This window comes from Streptopelia decaocto (genome assembly GCF_964273445.1).
Source record: "Streptopelia decaocto genome assembly, chromosome: 1".
In the NCBI taxonomy this organism is placed as follows: domain Eukaryota; kingdom Metazoa; phylum Chordata; class Aves; order Columbiformes; family Columbidae; genus Streptopelia; species Streptopelia decaocto.
The window spans coordinates 193897028-193918200 of NC_138663.1; the positions used below are offsets into that span (position 1 = coordinate 193897028).

The 21173-nt window shown below is 41.3% G+C and overlaps 1 protein-coding gene across 4 annotated transcripts in view; it reads right to left on the reverse strand.

The window, feature by feature from the left end:
* Positions 1-21173, reverse strand: part of ZC3H12C (zinc finger CCCH-type containing 12C) — a 47802-nt gene that overhangs the window by 10388 nt on the left and 16241 nt on the right. For all 4 annotated transcript variants that reach the window (XM_082051038.1, XM_082051040.1, XM_082051037.1 and 1 more), the window contains 2 exons: positions 15627-16393; positions 2377-2516 (listed from right to left, as the gene is read on the reverse strand). In XM_082051038.1, the coding sequence (XP_081907164.1) occupies positions 2377-2516; positions 15627-16321 (835 nt within the window). In that variant the 5' untranslated portion in view covers positions 16322-16393. The remainder of the gene's footprint in view (positions 1-2376; positions 2517-15626; positions 16394-21173) is intronic.

Sequence of the window (21173 nt, forward strand, 5' to 3'; positions counted from 1 at the left end):
AGCACTGGAACGGGCTGCCCAGAGAGGCTGTGGAGTCTCCTTCTTTGGAGACATTCAAACCTGCCAGGACACATTCCTTTGTGATTTGCTCTGGTGAACCTGCTTTAGCAGGTGGGTTGGACTAGATGAACTCCAGAGGCCCCTCCCAACCCCAACCATTCTGTGATTCTCTGTGTGGGACCTGGTGATCCTGAGGAACTTTGAAAGATGGCCTAAAGAGGTTGGTCTGAACTAAGATTATGGATGTAGCACCAGTGCACCTAGCACTGAAGCACAGACCCCTTGTGTTGATTCTCCTAGCTGTCACTCTTCTCAGAGCAGACAAGCTATGAAAGAAAAATAAACACAAAGCTAGGCAACATCTAAAACAGCAGAAGATGGTTATGCAGTGAATATGAGTCACAGGTCTTAATAATGGTTTAGATCTCAAATTACTCAACTGTTTTGTAGCACAAGAAACTTGACAGGGAACATGTTCCGTCTAGGGAAAAAAAAAAGACTCCAACAGGAAGAAATACATCATTAATATTACATATACGCAATATATTTGATACAAGCATTTATCTGCTTAGTAGAAAAAGCAGAAGATTTAAAATGAAATCCAGTCTTTTTGTATTCACACACCTCCACCCTGCCATGTGATAAACAATGAATAAGAGTGTGATGGAAAGTGATTTTTTTTCCTCACTAATGAAGAATAAAAAAATCTGCCATGTGATGACTGGCAGGTAATAAAAAGAAAGATGAAGGTGTTGTTTGATTCAAGCAGCTTAGTAAGTTTGCTGATGACACAAAACTCAGGGAGCTGTTGACACTCTGGAGGGCAGAGAGGCCCTGCAGAGGGATCTGGACAAATTGGAGAACTGGACAATCACCAATCGCATGAAGTTCAACAAGAGTGAGTGCTGGATTTTGCACCTGGGACATGGCAACCCTGGTTGTACACATGGACTGGGGGATGAGACACTGGAAAGCAGCTCTGCGGAGAGGGTCCTGGGGGTTCTGGTCGATGCCAAGTTGAACATGAGCCAACAGTGTCCCTGGCAGCCAAGGGGCCACCCGTGTCCTGGGTGCATCCAGCACAGCATTGCCAGCCGGGCAGGGAGGTGATTGTCCCGCTCTGCTCTGCACTGGTGCGGCCTCACCTGGAGCTCTGTGTGCAGTGCTGGGTGACACAGGATGAAAAGGATATAAAGCTACTGAAGAGTGTCCAGAAGAGGGACACGAAGTTAGTGAAGGGTTTGGAGAGGAAGCCGTATGAGGAGCAGTTAAAGTCACTTGGTTTGTTCAGCCTGGAGAAGAGGAGACTGAGGGGAGACCTCATTGTGGCTACAGCTTCCTCACAAGGGGAGGAGGAGGGGCAGGCACCAAACTCTTCTCTTTAGTGACAGAACCCAAGGGAATGGCAGGAAGATGTGCCAGGGGAGGTTCAGGTTGGACATTAGGAAAAGGTTCTTCCCCCAGAGGGTGCTGGAGCACTGGAACAGGCTCCCCAGGGAGGTGTCACAGCCCCAAGCCTGACAGTGTTCAAGAAGAGACTGGACAACACCCTCAGACACATGGTGTGAACTGCGGGGTTGTCATGTGCAGGGACAGGAGTTGGACTCGATGATCCTTGTGGGTCCCTTCCAACTCAGGGTATTCTATGATTCTATGATTCTCTCAAGTACTGACAGTCTAAAACCACCCTAACGTTAGTCATCTACAACTTTCTAAAAATACCAGGTGGACACATATTTCAGGTGCCTATCTCTGGAAACAGAGTGTCAGCACAATGTATTCCACAAGACTGGTAGCAAACAGGAAGGACGACTCTCCAGCCTTCACACAGAATCAATTGGTTTGATCAAGAAATAAATGTCTTCATCATTTTTTTTTTCCTAGATAAACAGGTTCAAAATGAAGATTTTCAAAAGCTATCTCACTTGTTAATAGTAATGATGAAAAGGGGAACTGTTCCTTTTCTGTCAGCATAATTCCCGTAACCCCAAGCACAGGCAGTGACTCACCACAGGTGACGGGCGCACACGTCAGCCTGGCAGAATCTTCTCACCACACACAAGACTACCCTGTGAATCACTAACTTCAAATCCCTTCACTGCTAATGCTACATGGGCATAACAGATTTAAAAAATGGCAATTACATTATTCAAGAAATAAGCAGCAACATTAATGGAACATTTACCAGGTGAGCAGAAATGGAGGACTTGGAGAAGGCACTGCTTTCTTTTTCCTTCCTGAAGATCGCAATGAAGTTACGACACCAAATATACTTCCTATTATAGTCTTTCCTTTCTAAATATTTTTTCATTTGAGTAGTAACATTTATGATGTGCCAAGTATCAAACAAAACAACCAAGGTGGAACAGAGCTTACCTGTGATAAGAGCGTCAGGTCTCGACTGTTCTTTCCTCCATGCTGGTACAAACACTGTAACATCCTTGTGGCCTCTTTCCAAAAACCAATCTACTGCCAACTTGATTCCTCGACAAGAAAATACTTCTTTGTTCCCATGGCTGAAACACACATTAAAATTCCTTATTATATGACTTTGTTTATTATATGACAATAAACAGAACACAGAGAAACACGTATCCCAAAGCCACCCTCTTCACTTGCACCATGCTAAAGGCAGCTGGGAGTCAGCCTGAGCCTTGCCCAAACATTGCCATCACTTGCAAAATGGTGTGGAAGAGGGATACCACATCTGCTGAACATTTTAACATCTGTACACAGATTCAACAAGTAAGGAAAAATATAAGCAGAGAGTGTTAAAAAAACTCATAACCCAACCAAAAGTACAGGGTTTAACAGGCACCATGGAGATCTGATGAGGGAAGAGTTCAACGTGTTTAGGAAATGCCATGGATGAGTATGGAGCACTGGTGTGTGTGGTGGCAAGGGAAAAGACAGCAGATCCCCACTGCAGGAGCTCTGTGATGTCCCATCTGAGCAGGGAAAGAGAGAGAAGGACTCCAAGCCCAAGGCGGGGAAGGCACTCTGCAGGACAGATCAGGCAAACTGAAGAGACTGTCCAAAATCAACATGAATTTGCTTAGTACTGCACTTCAGAAGGAGAAATTAATTGTGTATTCAGCAGAAACCCATCAGACACAAGCAAAACAAAAGATGTGCATCTGTTGAGTAATAATTGTCTGAGGTAAGGCAAGAAACACAATTATGTCATTTTCTAAAGGCAGATGAATCTTCAGCCAACTTCTACATCCAGTTTCAGGCATGACATATTACAAATACACAGAGGAACTGGAAAGAATGCAAAACAAAGTCAAACAAGACCTATGGGACGAGGCTGAAGGAAGTGCATTTAGTTAATATGGAGAAAAAAGGCAGTCTGTTCAAGAAAAAAAAAATCTTCAATATATAGAAGGCAATTAAAATAGAGGACAGCAATCAACCATAGGGTGTTGATGGAAAAGTTTTGGTAGCAGGGGGCTGCACGGTCAGGGGCTGCCCCATGCTGGGCATGCTTAGGTCCAGCTGGCTCCATAGCAGAGAAGAAGGGAATGAGGGACCACCAAAGTCAGAGGAGGAGGAGGTGCCCATGAGGAGCAGGTAACACCCCAGAGACACCACAGCCTGTGGAGAAAGGGAAGAAAAGCATGACAGGAAGAAATAGCAGAGAGAAACCGCCATGTCCTAACCAAAGAAAAACTGAAGCAGGAAAAAATGATCTTTCGCTAATATTGTTGGCCTTAAGGAAGGAAAAAATAAATAAAACTGCTTTGAAACAAGATATTGCCTGCTTTTCTCTGCCTCTTCCACAGGAGGAGTTGAAAGATATTTGGCAAATGCAAGTTCAGTGTGCTCTGGGGTTTTGTAAGCTGGTGGTCCTGTACTGGTACTGTGGTTCTTAAGGTTTCTGCAGGGCCCGTTGGTGGCTCAGCTCATTGCCCAGCTTTGCCCACAGTGGCCTTGCTGTGCGTCCCTTGGGTAACTTCTGACTCTCATTCCTGTAAAACTGATTGGGCTGTCATTGATTCGCTTCCAGATGCAGCCCCCATAATAAACCTTGTTTGTTTGAAAAAGTTGGAATTTCTCTTTCTGTGAAGAGATCAGGAGGAAAGAAATGTTCCTCCTGTCACAGGGCAGTGTTAGATTAATGGCTGGACTCGATGATCTTGACTGCCTCTTCCAATCAAAATGAATCTATGACCCCAATACCTGGTGCCATTCACTGCCTCTCTGAAGGGACCGTGGCACCTGCAGCCATGACGATGGGGAGGAGAAGTGTCTGGGTGAAGTGAGTCTGGGAAAAGGAAAGGACAGATGTTTTTCCCCCTAAGTGTTCGAATGTTTTTCTTCTTTGTTACCTGTTTTCTGAATCAGTAATTAAATATTTATGTTAGCCTTCCAATAGAAATCTATTCTTATTCTATTCTATTCTATTCTATTCTATTCTATTCTATTCTATTCTATTCTATTCTATTCTATTCTATTCTATTCTATTCTATTCTATTCTATTCTATTCTATTCTATTCTATTCTATTCTATTCCATTCCATTCCATTCCATTCCATTCCATTCCATTCTCCTCAAGTTGAGTCTGTTTGGCAGGCAAGAGTATTGGTGAGTGATTTCTCTGTCATTATTTTGATCCATGAGTTTTCTTCCTCCTGTTCCTCTCCTGTTCTGCTGGTGGAGGGAGGAAGCACTCAACTGGGTGGGTGCTCGGGTACCAGCCACAGCTGATCCACCATAGTCCCACTGAGCAAGGACAGAAAAGTCCTTAATTAGCATAAGGAACAGTAAAGCAATACGTTAAAAAAATGCGTTCTAACTGATCAATGGGACATTCTGCCCATGGATTTGGTAATCTGCTCACCATACACTTTGCAGAAGAAGTCTGACAGCTACTCTGAGGCCAGTCTGGGTACTCTGTGCCCAGGAGAAGAAGAGCGACTTCTCTGGGGTCTCTCCCAAGCCCACCACTCTATGCAGCAGGAGAAACACAGGGGCACGGCAGCAAGCCGTTATCTTTCACCAGGCTGGCTTGTCCTGTGTAGCACGTATGCCACAATCTGCTCTCCATAAAGGTAAAAGACAGTTCTTTCACCATGGAGTGATTTGTGGACAATATGATGACGGACAGAGACAGGGATCCTGAAAGTTTCTCCTACTTGCATGTTTTGAGGTAAATAAAAACACCAGAAAGTTACTTTAAAAGTTTTTTTTCTTAGTAGTACCTACTATTTCCAGCTTTCTAAAACATAGCACTGCTGTCCTTTCCTTGGTACTCTGAGGGAGCCTGAGTAACTGTGCCATGAAAGAAGTGACACGGTAAAAGTGAGAAAAATTTTGAAACAGTGTTCAGGTTCCAGAAGCCTGTGAGGGAGGTGGTTTACACGTTCACCTGTATCTAGGTGTTGAGAGAGAGTGAGTCATGGCCAACACCTCTCACAAAGCATCATCCTCAGCAGAGGCTGTGATGAAGGTCACAGGGCCCCAACAAAATTAAAAAAAAAATTAAAAAAAAAAAAAAAAGAAGGGGAAAAAAAGAGCCCACTACCATTATCTGCGTTTAAGTGAGGAACTGTCCTACTTCCTCTTCTAATGATGCTGGGAGACAGGACCTGAAAACATAACTGAATACCAAGATCATGCAATTGTTGCCAGCTATAATAATCAAGTTTGTAGATTTTAGCTACCACAGGGTTTTAAGTCCATCTTCATTGCCTACAGGGCTATACTAGAAACACTGGCAGGAGCAAGACATCGATGTATCTTAATATTCTGTTTAACTAAGGGAATAGCCCTCTGCAATAATACATTCCTTGTTTTGTACAGCAACATCACGTAATACACTATTACAATTACACTGTAATAACACTATAAAAAAGTACGTAGCAATATTTTTTCTAGGCATTGTTTTGTATTATACAATTATTCTTGTGCTTGTTTGGCTAAAAGAGTGGCATCTTTGCGTATTTCATTACTTCCCAGGAACGGGAAACCAAACCACACACTTGTATGTCACATTTAAAATGCACTTGCACACATGCGTAGAAAAAATGGCCAACGGTATTTCCAGTCATTGCAAGTCTAATTACATCTCCCCTCGACAACGTAAAATCAGGACATGCGGGTGCATTCAGCATCCAGCGGGCAGCCCTAAGGCCTCCTTTGCAAAGCCTGAGATACAAGAAGTTACTGTTCCTGCTATCAGCAGGTCACATGCACCATAAACACATTGCAATCCCTTTTAAACAGTCAAGAAGGGCTTGTTCCAGATACTAAATTCCAGTGAAATCACTGTACTGTTATTACTCTAAACAACTTCCATGGTTTCAAACGGATAAAACCACTTTTCACTCCTGACAGCGAACAAGTGTTTTGTTAGACTGCAGTTTAGTTACAGTATGTTTCTTCCCATAAGTCTCAGAAATTATTTCTGGAATGAACTCCTGGCCTCTCTGAAATAAATGGACATTCTTGCCTATTGGTTTCCACCAGGCTGGAATTCAAGTCACACTTTTAAAGGCAGAGGGAGGAACAGGCAGTTCATCCTGAACGGAAATTTTAAATATACTTAAACTCTAAGAAACAGAAGTGGGAAATACATTACAATACATACTAGCTTTTCTGCATTGCTGAGCAACTGGATTTATAGCTTGTATAAATCCTCACATTTTTTTTCCGCTCCTTTTCAGACACTTGCATAAGCTGGTATCTGAGTGGATACAAATTCCAAGAATTTTAAATGACTTGTGAGAAAGTCTGAAGAAGATGTGCAATTAAAATCTGTTCTTCTGTTTTGTTGTCATGCAGATCTGATGCTCTCCTTTTTGTGATCTTTGTGCTTCATCAGCTTGATTATATATCAGATGGTAAAAAGACTGAAATCATGCTTCTTCCTCTAACTTTTTCCCTTCTGATTAGTTGTAAAGAACAGGAGAAATGTCTGTACTTCTTTGTCAAGAAACTTTCCTATAAAAATCTCTTCCCAATTATTACAAGTATGTGAAATCTCAGAGCAGTCAGGATGACAACTGTAGCCCTGGGTGAGATATTGGTGTATTCTGCTTTGGTTCTGCTTATGGACTATATTCAATCTACCACTGAGTTGAAGGAAGATAAAGTATATTCCTTAAGAAGTATCTATTTCATATTGTGCACAAACAATCCTTTTTATCACCACTTTCATATTTGACCTGTTGATAGCTGTGGTTTTAGTTTTAAAAGAAAAAAAACCCCAACATTTCCTGATCAAAAATCAATCAATCAATCAATCAATCAATCATTTTCTAGGCCATCAGAGTTAGAAGAAAGTGATAAGATACAATGAGAACATTTTCGTTTTCTCCATCACCTTCCTAGTCCCCAGATGCGATTTTCAAGTTACTAACTCTCCCCTCCTCTACTCTTCCCTGGTGAGGCTGTATCTGAGTGTTGTGTCCAGTTCTGGGTTCCCCAGTTTTAGAAGGACAAGGAATTACTGGAGGGAGTCCAGCAGCAGGCTACAAAGATGATTAGGGGTCTGGAGCATCTCTCTTACAAGGAGAGACTGAGAGAGCTGGGTTTGTTCAGCCTGGAGAAGAGAAAGCTGAGAGGGGATCTCATCAGTGTTTATAAATATCTCCAAGGTGGGTGTCAAGAGGATGGACCAGACTCCTTTCAGTGGTGTCCAATGATAGGATGAGGGGCAACAGGCACAGACTGAAGCCCAGGAATTTAGACAGTTACCGAACTATTTTCTTCCATTGTGTTCCAGCAGGAAAACAGTGTTCAGTCCACAGCGTAGAGATAAGGATTTCCACCCATTATCAGATTAGTGACTTGTCAGCCTGGCAGTCTGGTTTTGTCACTAGTCTTAATTTTTTAATAGAAGCTCCACTGATTTCCTAATCACAGTAATAATTTGTCCCAAAGCATTTCTCAGTAACCTGGCCCTTCTATCAGCTCTGCATTTGTTCCTTATATATACATTTTGGTGTTGACACTAAACGAATGAAACAGATCCCAAATGTGTGGTTGTTTGGGGTTTTTTTGTTATTATTATTGTTGTTTTTTTTTCATCTTCCCATTAGCCCATGAGAAATCACTCCGGTGCTTTGAGGTCTTTGAAGGAAAAAAAGCCCTGGAAGCTGTAACACCTTTCAAGATGTCTTTTGTCCGTAGGGCTTCCAACGGCAGGGCACACTACGCAGAGTGGCAAGCACGGCCACCAGCCAGACACGTACGTGGGTGTCTGACTGAGCACGAGTCACGCACTTGGTAGTCAGAGGGCAAAAAAGGCAAAGAGAAGTTATATTCAAATCTGCCAGTGACAAGCTCCTATCCATGTGATCGTGACTTGTTGGAAAAATATTTTATCTATTCCTTAAAGTGACTTCTCAAAATAACGTAAGAAACAAGTCAGGCTGCGAGGAAAATGCTACGTTAGACTGCCCGTGCCTCTGAAAGATGAACGTCTGAATCAAGACACCAAGGTACCATCACTTCTATCCAGCTCAGCAACCCACTCGCTGAGAAGAGGCTAATCCAGTTTAATTGTTAATTGTATTGTTACACATGCAATTAAATTGCCAGATGAAAACTATGCCTGGCATAGATGAGACAAATCAAACCATCCTCTGGTTGACCCTGCAGGGAGTGATTTGCAGTTGTGGAAAAACTTCTGTGTAGACATGGTATCAGCAAACCTTACCACCCTGTTCCAGTCCAAAGAAGAGTGAGAGTCCCTTGTTACAAGGAGTCACATGGAAAACACAAGGGGTAATGGGTGCAAGATACTCCTGGGGAGATTCCAATTGGACTCAAGAGGAAAATTTGTTAAAATGAGAACAAACAGCTATTGGAATAATCTCCCCAGGGAAGTGGTAGGTTCCCCAACATCGGACACTTGTAAGATCTGGCTGGACAGGGGACTGGGTCATCTTGTCTAGACTGTGCTTTTGCCAAGAAAGGTTGGACCAGGTGATCTTTGAGGTCCCTTCCAACCTGGTATTCCAAGATTCTGTCATTATGATTCTTTCACTACGGCCAAATGACCTGCCTCATGGTTAACACAGGGGTACAAGACTCAGTTGCCTAAGCAGAAGTGCAGAGGTGTCCAATGCTGGTTTAGGCCCCTTTGGGTATCTCACACTTCCTCCAGCTGAATACCGCTCCTCAACAGTACTGGGGTTTCTGTCGTGTCTGTCAGACCTGCATATATGTTTCTAATGCCACCAAGCACCTAGAACATTCACAGATAGCTGGACAGCTGAGCACGAAAGCTGTAAGAAAACTGTAAAATACCTGTTTTAAATGGGAGTGCATTTAACTAAAAAACAGAACTCCCAAACCAGCATTGTCCTCTGACAAGTAAGTATGCAATGGTTATCTCACAGTGTGTTTCCCATTGCACAATGAAGTACCATCAAGCACTATTTAAACATACAGGCCAAGATTTTCCAAAGGGTGAAGCTGAAGTGCATCACCTCCATGGACTGGGAATCCTAAGGGTAAAGTTTTCAGAAGAATGTAATTGCTCAAAACAAGATTCATTTATTCCAACCTGCAAACCCAGAAGGCACATGATCAAAACGCTTCAGTTCTTTTGCCTTTATCATCTAAAAGTGGTTGTCTAAAAATTATAATACAGCAAATAAAATATCCATTTATTTGCTTATCGGTGTTGTCTTCATGTTGCTCTCTCTGTAAGCACAGCAGACTGTTGCCTGTATGTTTTCAACACAGAATTTTATGTACATTTTCATAAAACTTGAAACTCATTCTTTTCGCTGTTAGCAAAGACAGTCTGAAGGCACCCAGGTTCAGCCAGGGAAAACTAACAACAATTTTCCCACTGTCTTTGTAACTAACAACTCTGTTTCTTCTTCCTTACTTCTTGGTTGTAAAAGCCTGTCTTTGATTACAGTAAAGGGAAGAAACACAGCAATAACCAATTTTAGGCAATTTTAGCATCCCAACCTTATCCTTTTTAAGGACAAGCAAAGGAAAAGGACGGTGAAAATATCCTGCAGATATAGGGTTGAAGAGCTGATAATCTGCTGTTGCTAGATGCACACAAATCACTTTCTTTCACCTGCCTCAGTTATGTAAAGGGAAAATTTACAGTAGCTTAAATCTCATCACACAGAACTACTATTGACTGAAATGTCCTACCTGTCTAGTATCTATGCTGTGAAGTTTACGCTAGAGTGCATTGTTGTAGCAGTGGACAAATGACGTTCTTACTCATGAGGGCTAGGGTTCTAAATGAAGATTTTTCATTACAGCATTATCATCTACATGCAAAAAAACCCCACCTTATGAAGCAGGGTTAGAGCTACACAGTTCTCTGGAAAGCCAACAGAGGTCACCGCTCAGGTGTGGCATGAGGAAATCCTGTGTCCTGTCCCTCAGTCCAGCCCCGCTCTTGGCTGTGGGAAATGTCTACCAAGAGCTCCACCGCTGCTCTAGGGCATTCTTCAATTTGCTGCTCAGCTCTGATGTTAAGTTTACACACACACACAGAAAAATTAGTCTCACCTGTAAGAGCACTCTAACAAAAGACTTCAGGTGTGTTAGGCTTAAATGCATAGTCATCTTTCCTCTTCTGGAAAAGGAATAAGTCAATACCATGAAAACCAGAATAATGAAAGAACAAGACCAGATCTGAAGCATCCCATAGAAACTAAATGGCGATTCAAGTCCTAGCCTGTAAAAGCCACCTATTTGCAATTCAGTTGAAAGAGTGGGTTTGCTTTGTTTTTAAAACTTTAACCAATTTGTACCCTTTAGCCAATATTGGATCTTTAAACTTGAAATACACGAGATGCATGTGATCAACTGTTTTCAGCTTAAGGCGCAAATGACATGCAACGCTGCCTCAAGGTATAAGAAAAGCTTTCCAAGGATTAGCAAAAGCCAGAGGTTGTTTGTTTTTTTTTAACTACAGTTTGCTGAAGCAGCTTGTCTGGAGCAGGAGTAGTCACCAGCCTAGATCACCATACTCTGGCTCTGGCTGGCCAGAATAAGTTATTCCGGCCCAAGTCTTGCTCTGTGCTGCCCTCAAGGAACTCACAAATCCACCCATCATCAGTGGCCATCTCCCGTTAGCAACTCCAAAGCGAACCCATTGGCCACAGCTTCGGAAAGCAAAGAGGAAAGAACAGACTGTGACAACTTATAGTTTAGTTACTCGTAACAGGACCCTGGACATTTAGATAGAGAAATTTGAACAAGATTGTCTGAATTTCTGCAGGTGAATTTCTGTATCTCCCCTACTGCTTTGAACATTGTTCTTTCATGTGTAAAAGCTGAAATCTTTAAGTATTTAAAGTGCTTATTTACTATTACATATTTTCTTGAAGGGGAAGGGACAGATCCTGCTGGTAAACAACTGGTTTGCACAGCTGGTGTCAGCAACACGGAGTCAGTCATCTTTTACAAACAAGGGACCAGCTCTCATAATCAAGGACTAATTTCTAGGTAAAGGTGGGATCCACTCGACCAAGCAGAACAAAAGCACCTTTACCAACTGGCTGACCAAAAGCAGGGCAAAAGTATCTTTGCCAATAGTCTGGCCAACACAGCGAGGCATGAGCAATCCAGGAAGTTTCTGGAGTGCCTTGATGATAATTTCTTAACATGGGTGACTGAGGACCCAATGAGGGAACCTGCTGGACCTCTTACTTACAAACAAAGAACAACTGGTCAGAGATGTGAAGGTCAGGTGCAGCCTTGGCTGCAGTGACCATGAGAGGTGGAATCCAGGATCCTGTGAAGAAGAACCAAGGCAAAAAACAGAATCACAACCTCAGACTTCAGGAGAGCAGACTCTGGCCTGTTCAGGAGAATCCCAATGTGATATGACCCTGGATAGAAGAGAGGCACAGGAGAGCTGGTTCATTTTCAAGGATCACCTCTGCCAAGATCAAGATTGGTCCACTCTGATGTGCAGGAAGTTAGGCAAAGGTGACAGAGCAAGACTTTCCCTCAGCAGAAGTTAGGGAACATCAAACTGGGACATTCCCAAGCTGCTGGGCCCTGATGGGATGCCCACAAGCATGCTGAGGGAGTTGGCTTATGACACTGCAAGGTCACTCTCGGTAATCTCTGAAAGACTACAGTGACTGGGGACCAGAAGAGAGCAAATACTCTGTCTGTTTTCAAGGCAGGCACAAGAAAGATAACTTAGAGAACAACAGGCTGGTCAGCCTCACCTTGATCCCTGTAGAGGTAATAGAAGCCCTGAGGAGAAGGACTTGGGGATGTTGGTTGATGAGAAGATCAACATGAGCCAGCAACATCAGCCTGCAGCCCAGAAATTCAACTGTATCCTGGGCTACAGCAAAGGAAGCATGACCAGGAGGTCGAGGGTGGTGATTCTGCCTCTCTACTCCACTCTCATGAAAATCCACCCACAGTACTTGCATTCCGCTCTGGGGCCTCCAACAGGAGAAGGACATGGACCTGTTGGAGAGGGTCTAGAGGAGGGCCACAAAGATAATCAGAGGGCTGGAGCACCTCTCCTATGAAGAGAGGCTGAGACAGTTGGGCTTGTTCAGCCTGCAGAACAGAAGGCTCCAGGGAGACCTTATAGCAGCCTTCCAGTACCTACAAGGAGCCTACAAGAAAGCCAGAGAGGGATTTCTTACAAGGGCATGTAGTGATAAGACAAGGGGTAACGGCTTTAAACTGAAAAAACTGTAGATTTAGATTAGATATAAGGAAGAAATTATTTACCATGAGGGTGGTGAGGCACTGGAACGGGCTGCCCAGAGAAGCTGTAGATGCCTTATCCTTGGGAGTGTTCAAGGCCAGGCTGGATGGGGCTTTGAGCAACCTGGTCTAGTGCAAGGTGTCCCTGCTCATGGGAGGGGGGTTGAAACTAGAAGATCTTTAAGGTCCCTTCCAACTCGATGTCCCTTCCAACCATTCGATGATGCTATGAGCCCTTTCCTTACAAATTATGTAGATTGAGTGAAGACAATTTGGAACAGTCAGCATGGATTTATGAAGGGGAAATACAGCTGACCAACCCGACAATCTTCTATGGTAAGATGACTGGCTCAGTGGATTAGGAGAGCAGTGGATGCTGTTTATGGTGGCTTTAGCAAAGCTTTTGACACTGTCTCTTATAACATCTTCACTGACAAACTAATGAAGTATGGGCATCATAAGAGGACAGAGAGGTGGACTGAAATGTGGCTGAACTGCTCTCCTCTAAGGATTATGATTAAGTAGCATACAGCCCACCTGGAGGACAATCAGTACTGGTGTATCCCAGGGACTGATACTGGGGAAAGCATCGCTTAACATCTTCATCAATGACAATGGGGCAGAGCACACCCATGGCAATTTTGCAGAGGATGCATGACTGGGAGGAGCACAGCAGGTGGGTGTACTGCCATTCAGAGGGAACCTCGCAGGGCAGAGACATGTGCCAGCAGGTACCTAACACGTTCAAAAGGGGGAAATGTCAATCCTGCACCTGGGGAGGACTCGCATCAGGCATCAGTACAGGCTGGAGTCAAACACCTGAAGAGCGACTCTGAATATAAGGACCCTGGGGTTCTGGTGAACACCAAGCTAACCATGAGCCACTAACGTGCATTTGCAGCACAGGAGTCCAACAGCCTCCCGGGCTGCATTAGGAAAAGTGTTGCTAGAAGGTCAAGGGAGGTGATCTTTCTTTCCCCTCTGCTCAGCCTTTGTGAGACACATTTGGAGTGCTGAGTTCAGTTTGGGCTCCCCAGTATAAAACAAACATGGACAATACTGGAGAGAGTCCAGTGAAGGACAGTAGAGTAAATCAAGGGACTGGAGCACCTGTCATACAAGAAGAGGCCAAGAGAGCCAGGACTGGAGAAGGCTCAGGGGAATCTTATCCATGTGCATAAATAACCGATGGGAGGGAATAAAGAGGACAGAGACTGACTTCTCACTGGTGTCCAGTCAGAGGACAAGAGGCAACGGGCACAAACTGGAATACAAGAAATGTTTAAAAATAAAAAAAAGGTTTTTACAGCAAGGACATTCCAACATTGGCCCAGAGAACATGTCAAGTCTCCATCCTTGGAGACATACGAAACCCAGCTTGACATGGCCTTGAATTGACACTGTTCTGTGCAGCAGATTGGACTAGAAGATCTCCAGAGGTCCCTTTCAAACTGAATGATTCTGTGATTAAATTTGGTAGAAAACAAGTAAAGACCTGTTAATTTAATTATTGGATACAGAAGGTTGTTATATTAATAGATTTAACCTAAGACCCTTTAGCATGCATAACATGTATTCATGTCTGTCTCGTTTTATGTAGGTGGTCAAGAAACTAAATTGAGCATAGGAAGGCAGGTCCTAAATATTTATGCTAATAGCTTAATAAACATCATGGAAAAGTGACTGAGCTACTTCTGGAACGTGTTCAGCGCAGTTCGTGGGAGAAGTCCACCCACCAAATCCAAACTGTGGTAACTAGGTAACATACAACCGTTTTGGATTTATCTAAAATACAACCCAAGCCCATTTCTCTGGGTAACTTCTTGGTTGAGTACCAGAATAGTATTTGTTCCAACTGGACATACTTCCTTTACAGCTTAAATTGCACAAAAAAGATTAGGAATGACACATCAGGTAGAAAGAACTCACAGGAATACCTCATTTACAAAAAAGTAATATCCTTGCTCTCCTGGGTAACACATCTGCTTGAGAAAATAGAAACTCATATTGGCATAAATAAAAGCTGCATTTAAATTTCATTTTTAAAAGCCTCATTTAAAGGTAAATGACTTGATCAGGAACTAAAAAAAAAAAAACCTTGGGTCTTTAGCCCTGAAATGTCTTGCACAAACTTTTATTACTAAGCTAATAAAAACCACATCTATCAAGTCATCAGAAAACTAAAACTGACCTTCTAAACCATGGTGCTAGTCATCAGATAATCCTTATGAGTTATCCAATTAGTTACTAATCAATTTGTCATTTATACAGCCATAAAAAAACATCTCTCAGCACGTGTCTGCCATTTCCTTCTCCCCCTAATTACCGATGAAGCATGAACCTCCCGCCCCCCCGACAAGTTTCTTGCTCTGCACCTGGGGCCAGGATGAGGAGTGAATGCTGTAGGCAAATGTTATCCGTGGGCGTGTAAGTGAAAGTGTAAAGCGTAGTAATCTCAGGAATTAATGGCAATAAAACCTAACTCCAAATCTGATAACCAAGGCTAATTTTACCAACAGACAAATTATCACAGAACAGCCTACCAAGGCGAAGTATAACTTAAGCCACTTAATTCTAAATTGCTACTTTATAATCTTAAGAAATCTTACATTTTCTTCACCCTCCTGTATGTAACTGGATACACCAATTGCCCATAGCAATGGTGCCTACCAAAAATTAATTAAGTACTAGACTGGCAGTGGGAAGGAGAGATGTGACAGCTGCCTACAAAGGGAGACTGGCATTACGCCATGGTTGTTCTAACAGTGAGTAAAACCACCAAACTCTTGCAGACCTCTAGCCTGATCACACGATTGGCATACTGCGTGGTTGATGAACATGCTTGCGAGACAACCTGCTCTCAGTTTTGGGTAATTATAGTGAGCATCAGTGCTTGAATGGGACAAGGTCATTCTGTTTCCATTTAAATATAAAAGCAAAAGCTTCATGGTCACATACCTCATTGCAACGTTGCTGCCATCAATAACTATTGGCCTCAGGTTGTCACCGTCCTCCGTCACATCCTGCTGCAGCGGAGACTCTGATCTCTGAGACTCTATGGAAGACGCTTCGCGCATTACACTAGTGTTAGCATTAGTTACAGTCTGATCAGTCTCAGTTTTATTCCCAAGTTTGACAAGTTCTCCCAAAATATCATTTATTAAAGCATCAGTACCAAGTTTATTCAGTACAAGTTGAACCTGCTCTTCAGAGTAACCCAACTTCAGTGCAAACTCCAGTTTGGTTTGATATTCTTTCACCACATCAGGGGCCTTTTTGACTTCCTTAGGTACTATCTGAGCCTCTTCTATCTTAAAGTCTTGGAAGATTTCATTTCTTTTTAGTATATGAGGCCCTAAGCAAGGAGATCGGCACAGCTGTCGGTGAGTCTTAGGTAATAAATGTGATTCTGATGCAGAACTATTCAGTCTCTCTGAATCATTATCAGAATTTGTGCTTTCTTCAGAGTCACAGCTGGAGCTTCCAGAAGTCTCTTCAGACGCCTCCTTGTCTACATCCTCTTTCCTAGAATTAACCTTATCCATCGTTGGCTTCTCCGCCATTGACCAAGGTACAATGGCATTTATTTGTGTGCCAGTGCTCCCCACATAAAGGTGGCCTAAGTCACGCCCCAGATGATCCTTCAAGCCCATGAAGCTGCTGCATGTACTTGACTCCACTTTGCTGTTTTGCTTGTATTCCTGAATATAAAGTGTCCCGTATTCCTAAAGAGAGAAAAAAAAACGACATTGCAACTGGTTACACATATTACTTGTTTCGTATTTCCTTGCTGCTTCCTCAGAACTGCATTTATTCTCTCCCAGCAGAGACTTTTTTTAACATGGAAAACTTCTTTTGGAAAAACTTTTCCTAAAGAATATACATAGGTAAGCAGATGAACAACTGATCATCTGTCTTCTGACTGTATCTAATGCTCTTACTTGAACATTTCTAGAAATGGGTTTATGAAGGAACAGGAAGCCAAACACTGCAAGTTTACCTGCTGTAATGCAAAGACAGAAGTCTTGTCACAATTTAAAGGAAACAAGATGTTTCTTCTATCTTAAACCAATATTGAAACAACAACAAAAAATGCAGATGTAAAATACAAGTACTAGAAAAACTTTTTAAACTAAACTCTCTGTTGAACAGAAATAAACTAGCATAGTACTAGACTATCTGGCTTATTAGTTATATATAAGACAACATAACACATCAATTAGTAACATACTGGTCCTAAATAAAAAATAAATAAACAAATAAAAACATACTGGTCCTAAAACCCACTATCAGTTCACTGAATACACTCAAACTATTTCTGAATTCCCTTATAGAGTGATAATTAAGTCAAGAAAAACTAACTACTCTCACCAGAGTGCTGCATTACTAACACATGCAGCATTTAGAGACAGGAACTGATCTAATGGCCAATAAAGCCAATGGAAGTCTTTGCACTGATTGCAACAGACCATTCATCAAGCCAACAAGGTAATAAAATTAAAAGCTGATTTCAATGCTCAGAGTAGATTTGTGCAAGCTTTTTGCCGAATCAGAACTAAATATATAGAAAGAAGTCATGCAGGAAGAATGGAAGAAGAAAAGTTGCAGTTTTCTGAACTTCATACACTTGCCACATCAGTTTTTCTGGAGGAATTTTGCATAATGGTATTTATACAGAAGTTTGCTACCCATTTCATTACAAAGATTACTTCTGCAATCTACATTTAAAAGAAGATTGCTACATCTTTATTTTGTTATTTTAAACAGGAATCTCTGCTAATTGCTTCGATAAAGTAAAAGATAAATTATTTCTCACAGATAAAAACAGACCATATGGACCAATTGTACTGCAAGGTTACAATGAAAAAGAATAATTTACATTAAGGAAAGGCTATGAAACAAAGAGTTCTTTCACACTTCCATCTTGCAAGGCAGAACATAAAAGTAAGATACAGAGGCAAAGGATTTCACTTGAAATTGACAGATACATTACAGACACAAATTTCATCAAGGAGGATATACTGAGAAAAAAACATGATGTCAAACAGAAACTCTTGATCATTACTAATACAAATTACAGGTATGTCTTGCAAACAGCCAAAATTTCTGACAGCAAATACATTAACTCTCCTTTCCATTTACAGGTCAGCATTTAAGAGTGACTCAGTATTTTTAAAATAACGTGTACTTTACCCTCCTTGGGATAAAATTTTGAGAATGCACACAAAAGAATTCATCCAGGTTTAAGACTAGAGAGAACAAAGCAAAGAATCCAATCTGTGGTTTAGTAAAAGCAGACTCAATGGGCACTGAGTGCCAAGCATCACCACTGTGGTGGAGCTTTTGATTATGGGGCAAAAACCCTTTACTTAACCTAAGCTTTTCTAGTTAAAATAAATAAATGAAAATATATAACCACCGTTTCACCTCCAACACCTTAATCCAGGCAAGACTGATATGAAAGAAAATAGTCAAGTTCCATTTAGATATGGTCTTGTTAGAAGGCAGCAGGGCTGTAATACTCTCAAGCAGCGTATCAAGGAATATTACTTTCTCTTCACTTGAAGCTTTAGGATTTCAAGCAACACCACAGATTAAACACAATGAGAATTTAGGAAATTAGCCTTTTCACACAGTGATTTATTAACTAACGTAATGCACTCAATGCCACAGTGCTAGTAACAAATCACAACAATATCCCAATAAAAGGATACAGTTAAAAAACCCAACACTGTGGCCCTCACAGAACTGACACCCAAAAAAAAAGAAAATCTCTCAAACAAGAAACCCCTATTGGAAGCGAGGCTGCTTAGCAACAGCCTGTAGTTGCTAGGATGCGCTCCTTTAACATACCATCATGAATACTAGCACAGCAAAAGAATAATTTGGTATGAACAAAAGCCCATGAAAGAGAGCGGGACTTAAGTGCGTCTGGTTTCCCCTCGGAGAACAATGCAGCTGCCAAACCGATCTGGAAGCCCCGACATTATTGTTCCACCAACCCCACAATCTGCTCTGACTCAAGGAAGTCTAGTTAATGGGCAACACTTTTAAGCTGGACTGAAAAGTTGAGCTGGCTCATGTACCGCTGCTGCAGAATACGGGGAGATAATGGGTCACTGCCTAAATCCATGTACTGTGAAATGTCATTTTAGTATTGAACTATAAGTAGAGTGAGGTTTTTTTTGGAAGGGGGGACGAGGAGGTTGCATATTAACAGCATGGAATAAACAAAGCCTGAAGTGCACAGATCAGAAAGAGGATTTTTTTTTTATTGTCAGTTAAAATAATACTTAAGTCATTCTCCAATCGCTTCTTCCTTGAAGTTTAAGTGCTTTACAGCAACTACAATCATAAGAGCCTCCAGTGGGATTCAAAGAAGTCACTAGCATATGAATGCATCAGAAGATCTGGCATTATATGAAACGTACTCTAGATGATTTGCACATCAACTGCCTATGAAAAATGACCATAAACTGAGCTTTGTCCATTGTTGGGAATGTATACATAATCAGCCTCACATCTATCTGCTTTACGTCTCCTGTCAATCTCCATCTTGCTCTAGTATACAATGGCTTCTTTTGCACAGAACTCTACTGTTTTTCAGAAACTGTTTAAAGTGGGTAATATGAGCAGCAGCTTTAAAATCTGCCACAGACAGTATACAGTCATCATACTATTGCTTCAAAAGTGTAGTTAAAATTATGTTTATACAGTAAATCCAAAGCTAAAGATTCTAAAATAGTTTTGCATAAGCAGTTCCCTATTCCTGGCATTTGGTCTAAACCCTGCACACAAACTATTTCTTTTCAGCCAAATTTTTACAATGTCTGTGAACTTTGTACACCATGTTTGTGGTCAGCAGCACACTTCTCTTAGAAATGCTAGACTTCGGAGGTCCCAACATGATGTCCTTTATCAGATTCATTGATTAGAACCATGCAAATCAGATGTCCCTGTTGAGCACTGCTGGAATTGATGATTTTGTCCTGATTTGGTTAGTAAAGAGTAGCATGCCAGACAGTTTATGTGAATAAATGTGTATTCCAAATAAACACTAATGTACCTATATATAGGACAATGAAGCTCATGAAAACCACAAAAGGTCACGTTTATCCAAGGAGTAACATCAGATAAGAACAACTCTTTGCGCTTTATTTGCAAAGAACTCTCATTATGCACATATGGCTTTAAAGTATGCTTAATGATGCAACACAATATAGCTAAGAAAAATATCTGCTATCAATTCTGACTCAACTGAGAAACAAATGAACAAACAAAAATCAGCCAAAAAATTCTTGTCAAGAAAGTTTTTAACTTTTGGCTATGCTCAACACAGCTGAGTAACAGAACTTCTATTTATAAATAAGTTAATAAAATGAGTAACTCTCAATTTACACACATTTATGATAATGTCAGTTTTAAACTACAACCTGTTTAAAACTACAATATCTACAGAACTTACACTAGGTTCAATGTTAAAGGCTTAAATTACTGTATTACCGAGTCAAAGACATTTATCAAGTATAACTGTAATACCCCAGATGAGCACTGTGCTACTACACTGTAGAAGTGTAATCTTTTCACATTTCTTAGAAGTCTCCACCATTTTCCACCAACCACTAACAACAATCAGCTCATTAATTGACCTTCACACAAAACAAAATATTTCTGGAAGGGATGCAAGCAAGTAGATCACCTAATCTTTTAATGTGTATTCAGAATATCTTCCACTTAGAACTGAACATAAGAAAAGCAGTTTAATGCAAATTTAGTTTACACAGGAAAATAACGAGTAAATGGGCATGTCGTGTGACACAGTATAACAGAAATCATGTATTCTCAAAAGACTGTCGAAAGTTTCTGAACATACATTCTACAGTGAAATAGTTCAGCATGTTTTCACACTGGCAGAATTTTTCTAAGTCTTCTAAACACAAAATGGAAAATATTGAAATCCCAGTTTGTTGAAACACTGTCATTACTCGTCACAAACAGGAGAGAGACCTGATCAGAAAAGAAAAAAACTGCACATATCAGTTATCCAAATGATAAAGATACTGCAACAATGCAAATAAAATAACGAATATGTAATAAATACCTACTGCTGTAGTTTCTATGTATTTAATTACCATTGTATTTCAGTGAGTGCTGTTGTCTGCATCATTCTATCCAACAAAGGAAGGATGTCCCATTGAACAGATTGGTTAATGCTCTGGGGCAACAGATGTCTACTGGAACTGCAGGAGACCAGCAACTGGTGGCCTGCCCATCTTCTGAAAACTTTCAATAGACTCATGCATATGTTCACACAATAGGGCGTGTGGTAGAAATGCAAACCTCTTTTTAACCCTTTTATATGCTCCCTTTCCCTCCCAGCTGATATATGAAAGTCTTTGGGTTTTTTTGGTGTTGTTTTTTTTTGTTTGTTTGTTTTTTTCTTTACAGGATCCTTGGAACACAGGCTCATGGAGTATATAGTGCTTGTTCTTCAGCCTCACATCT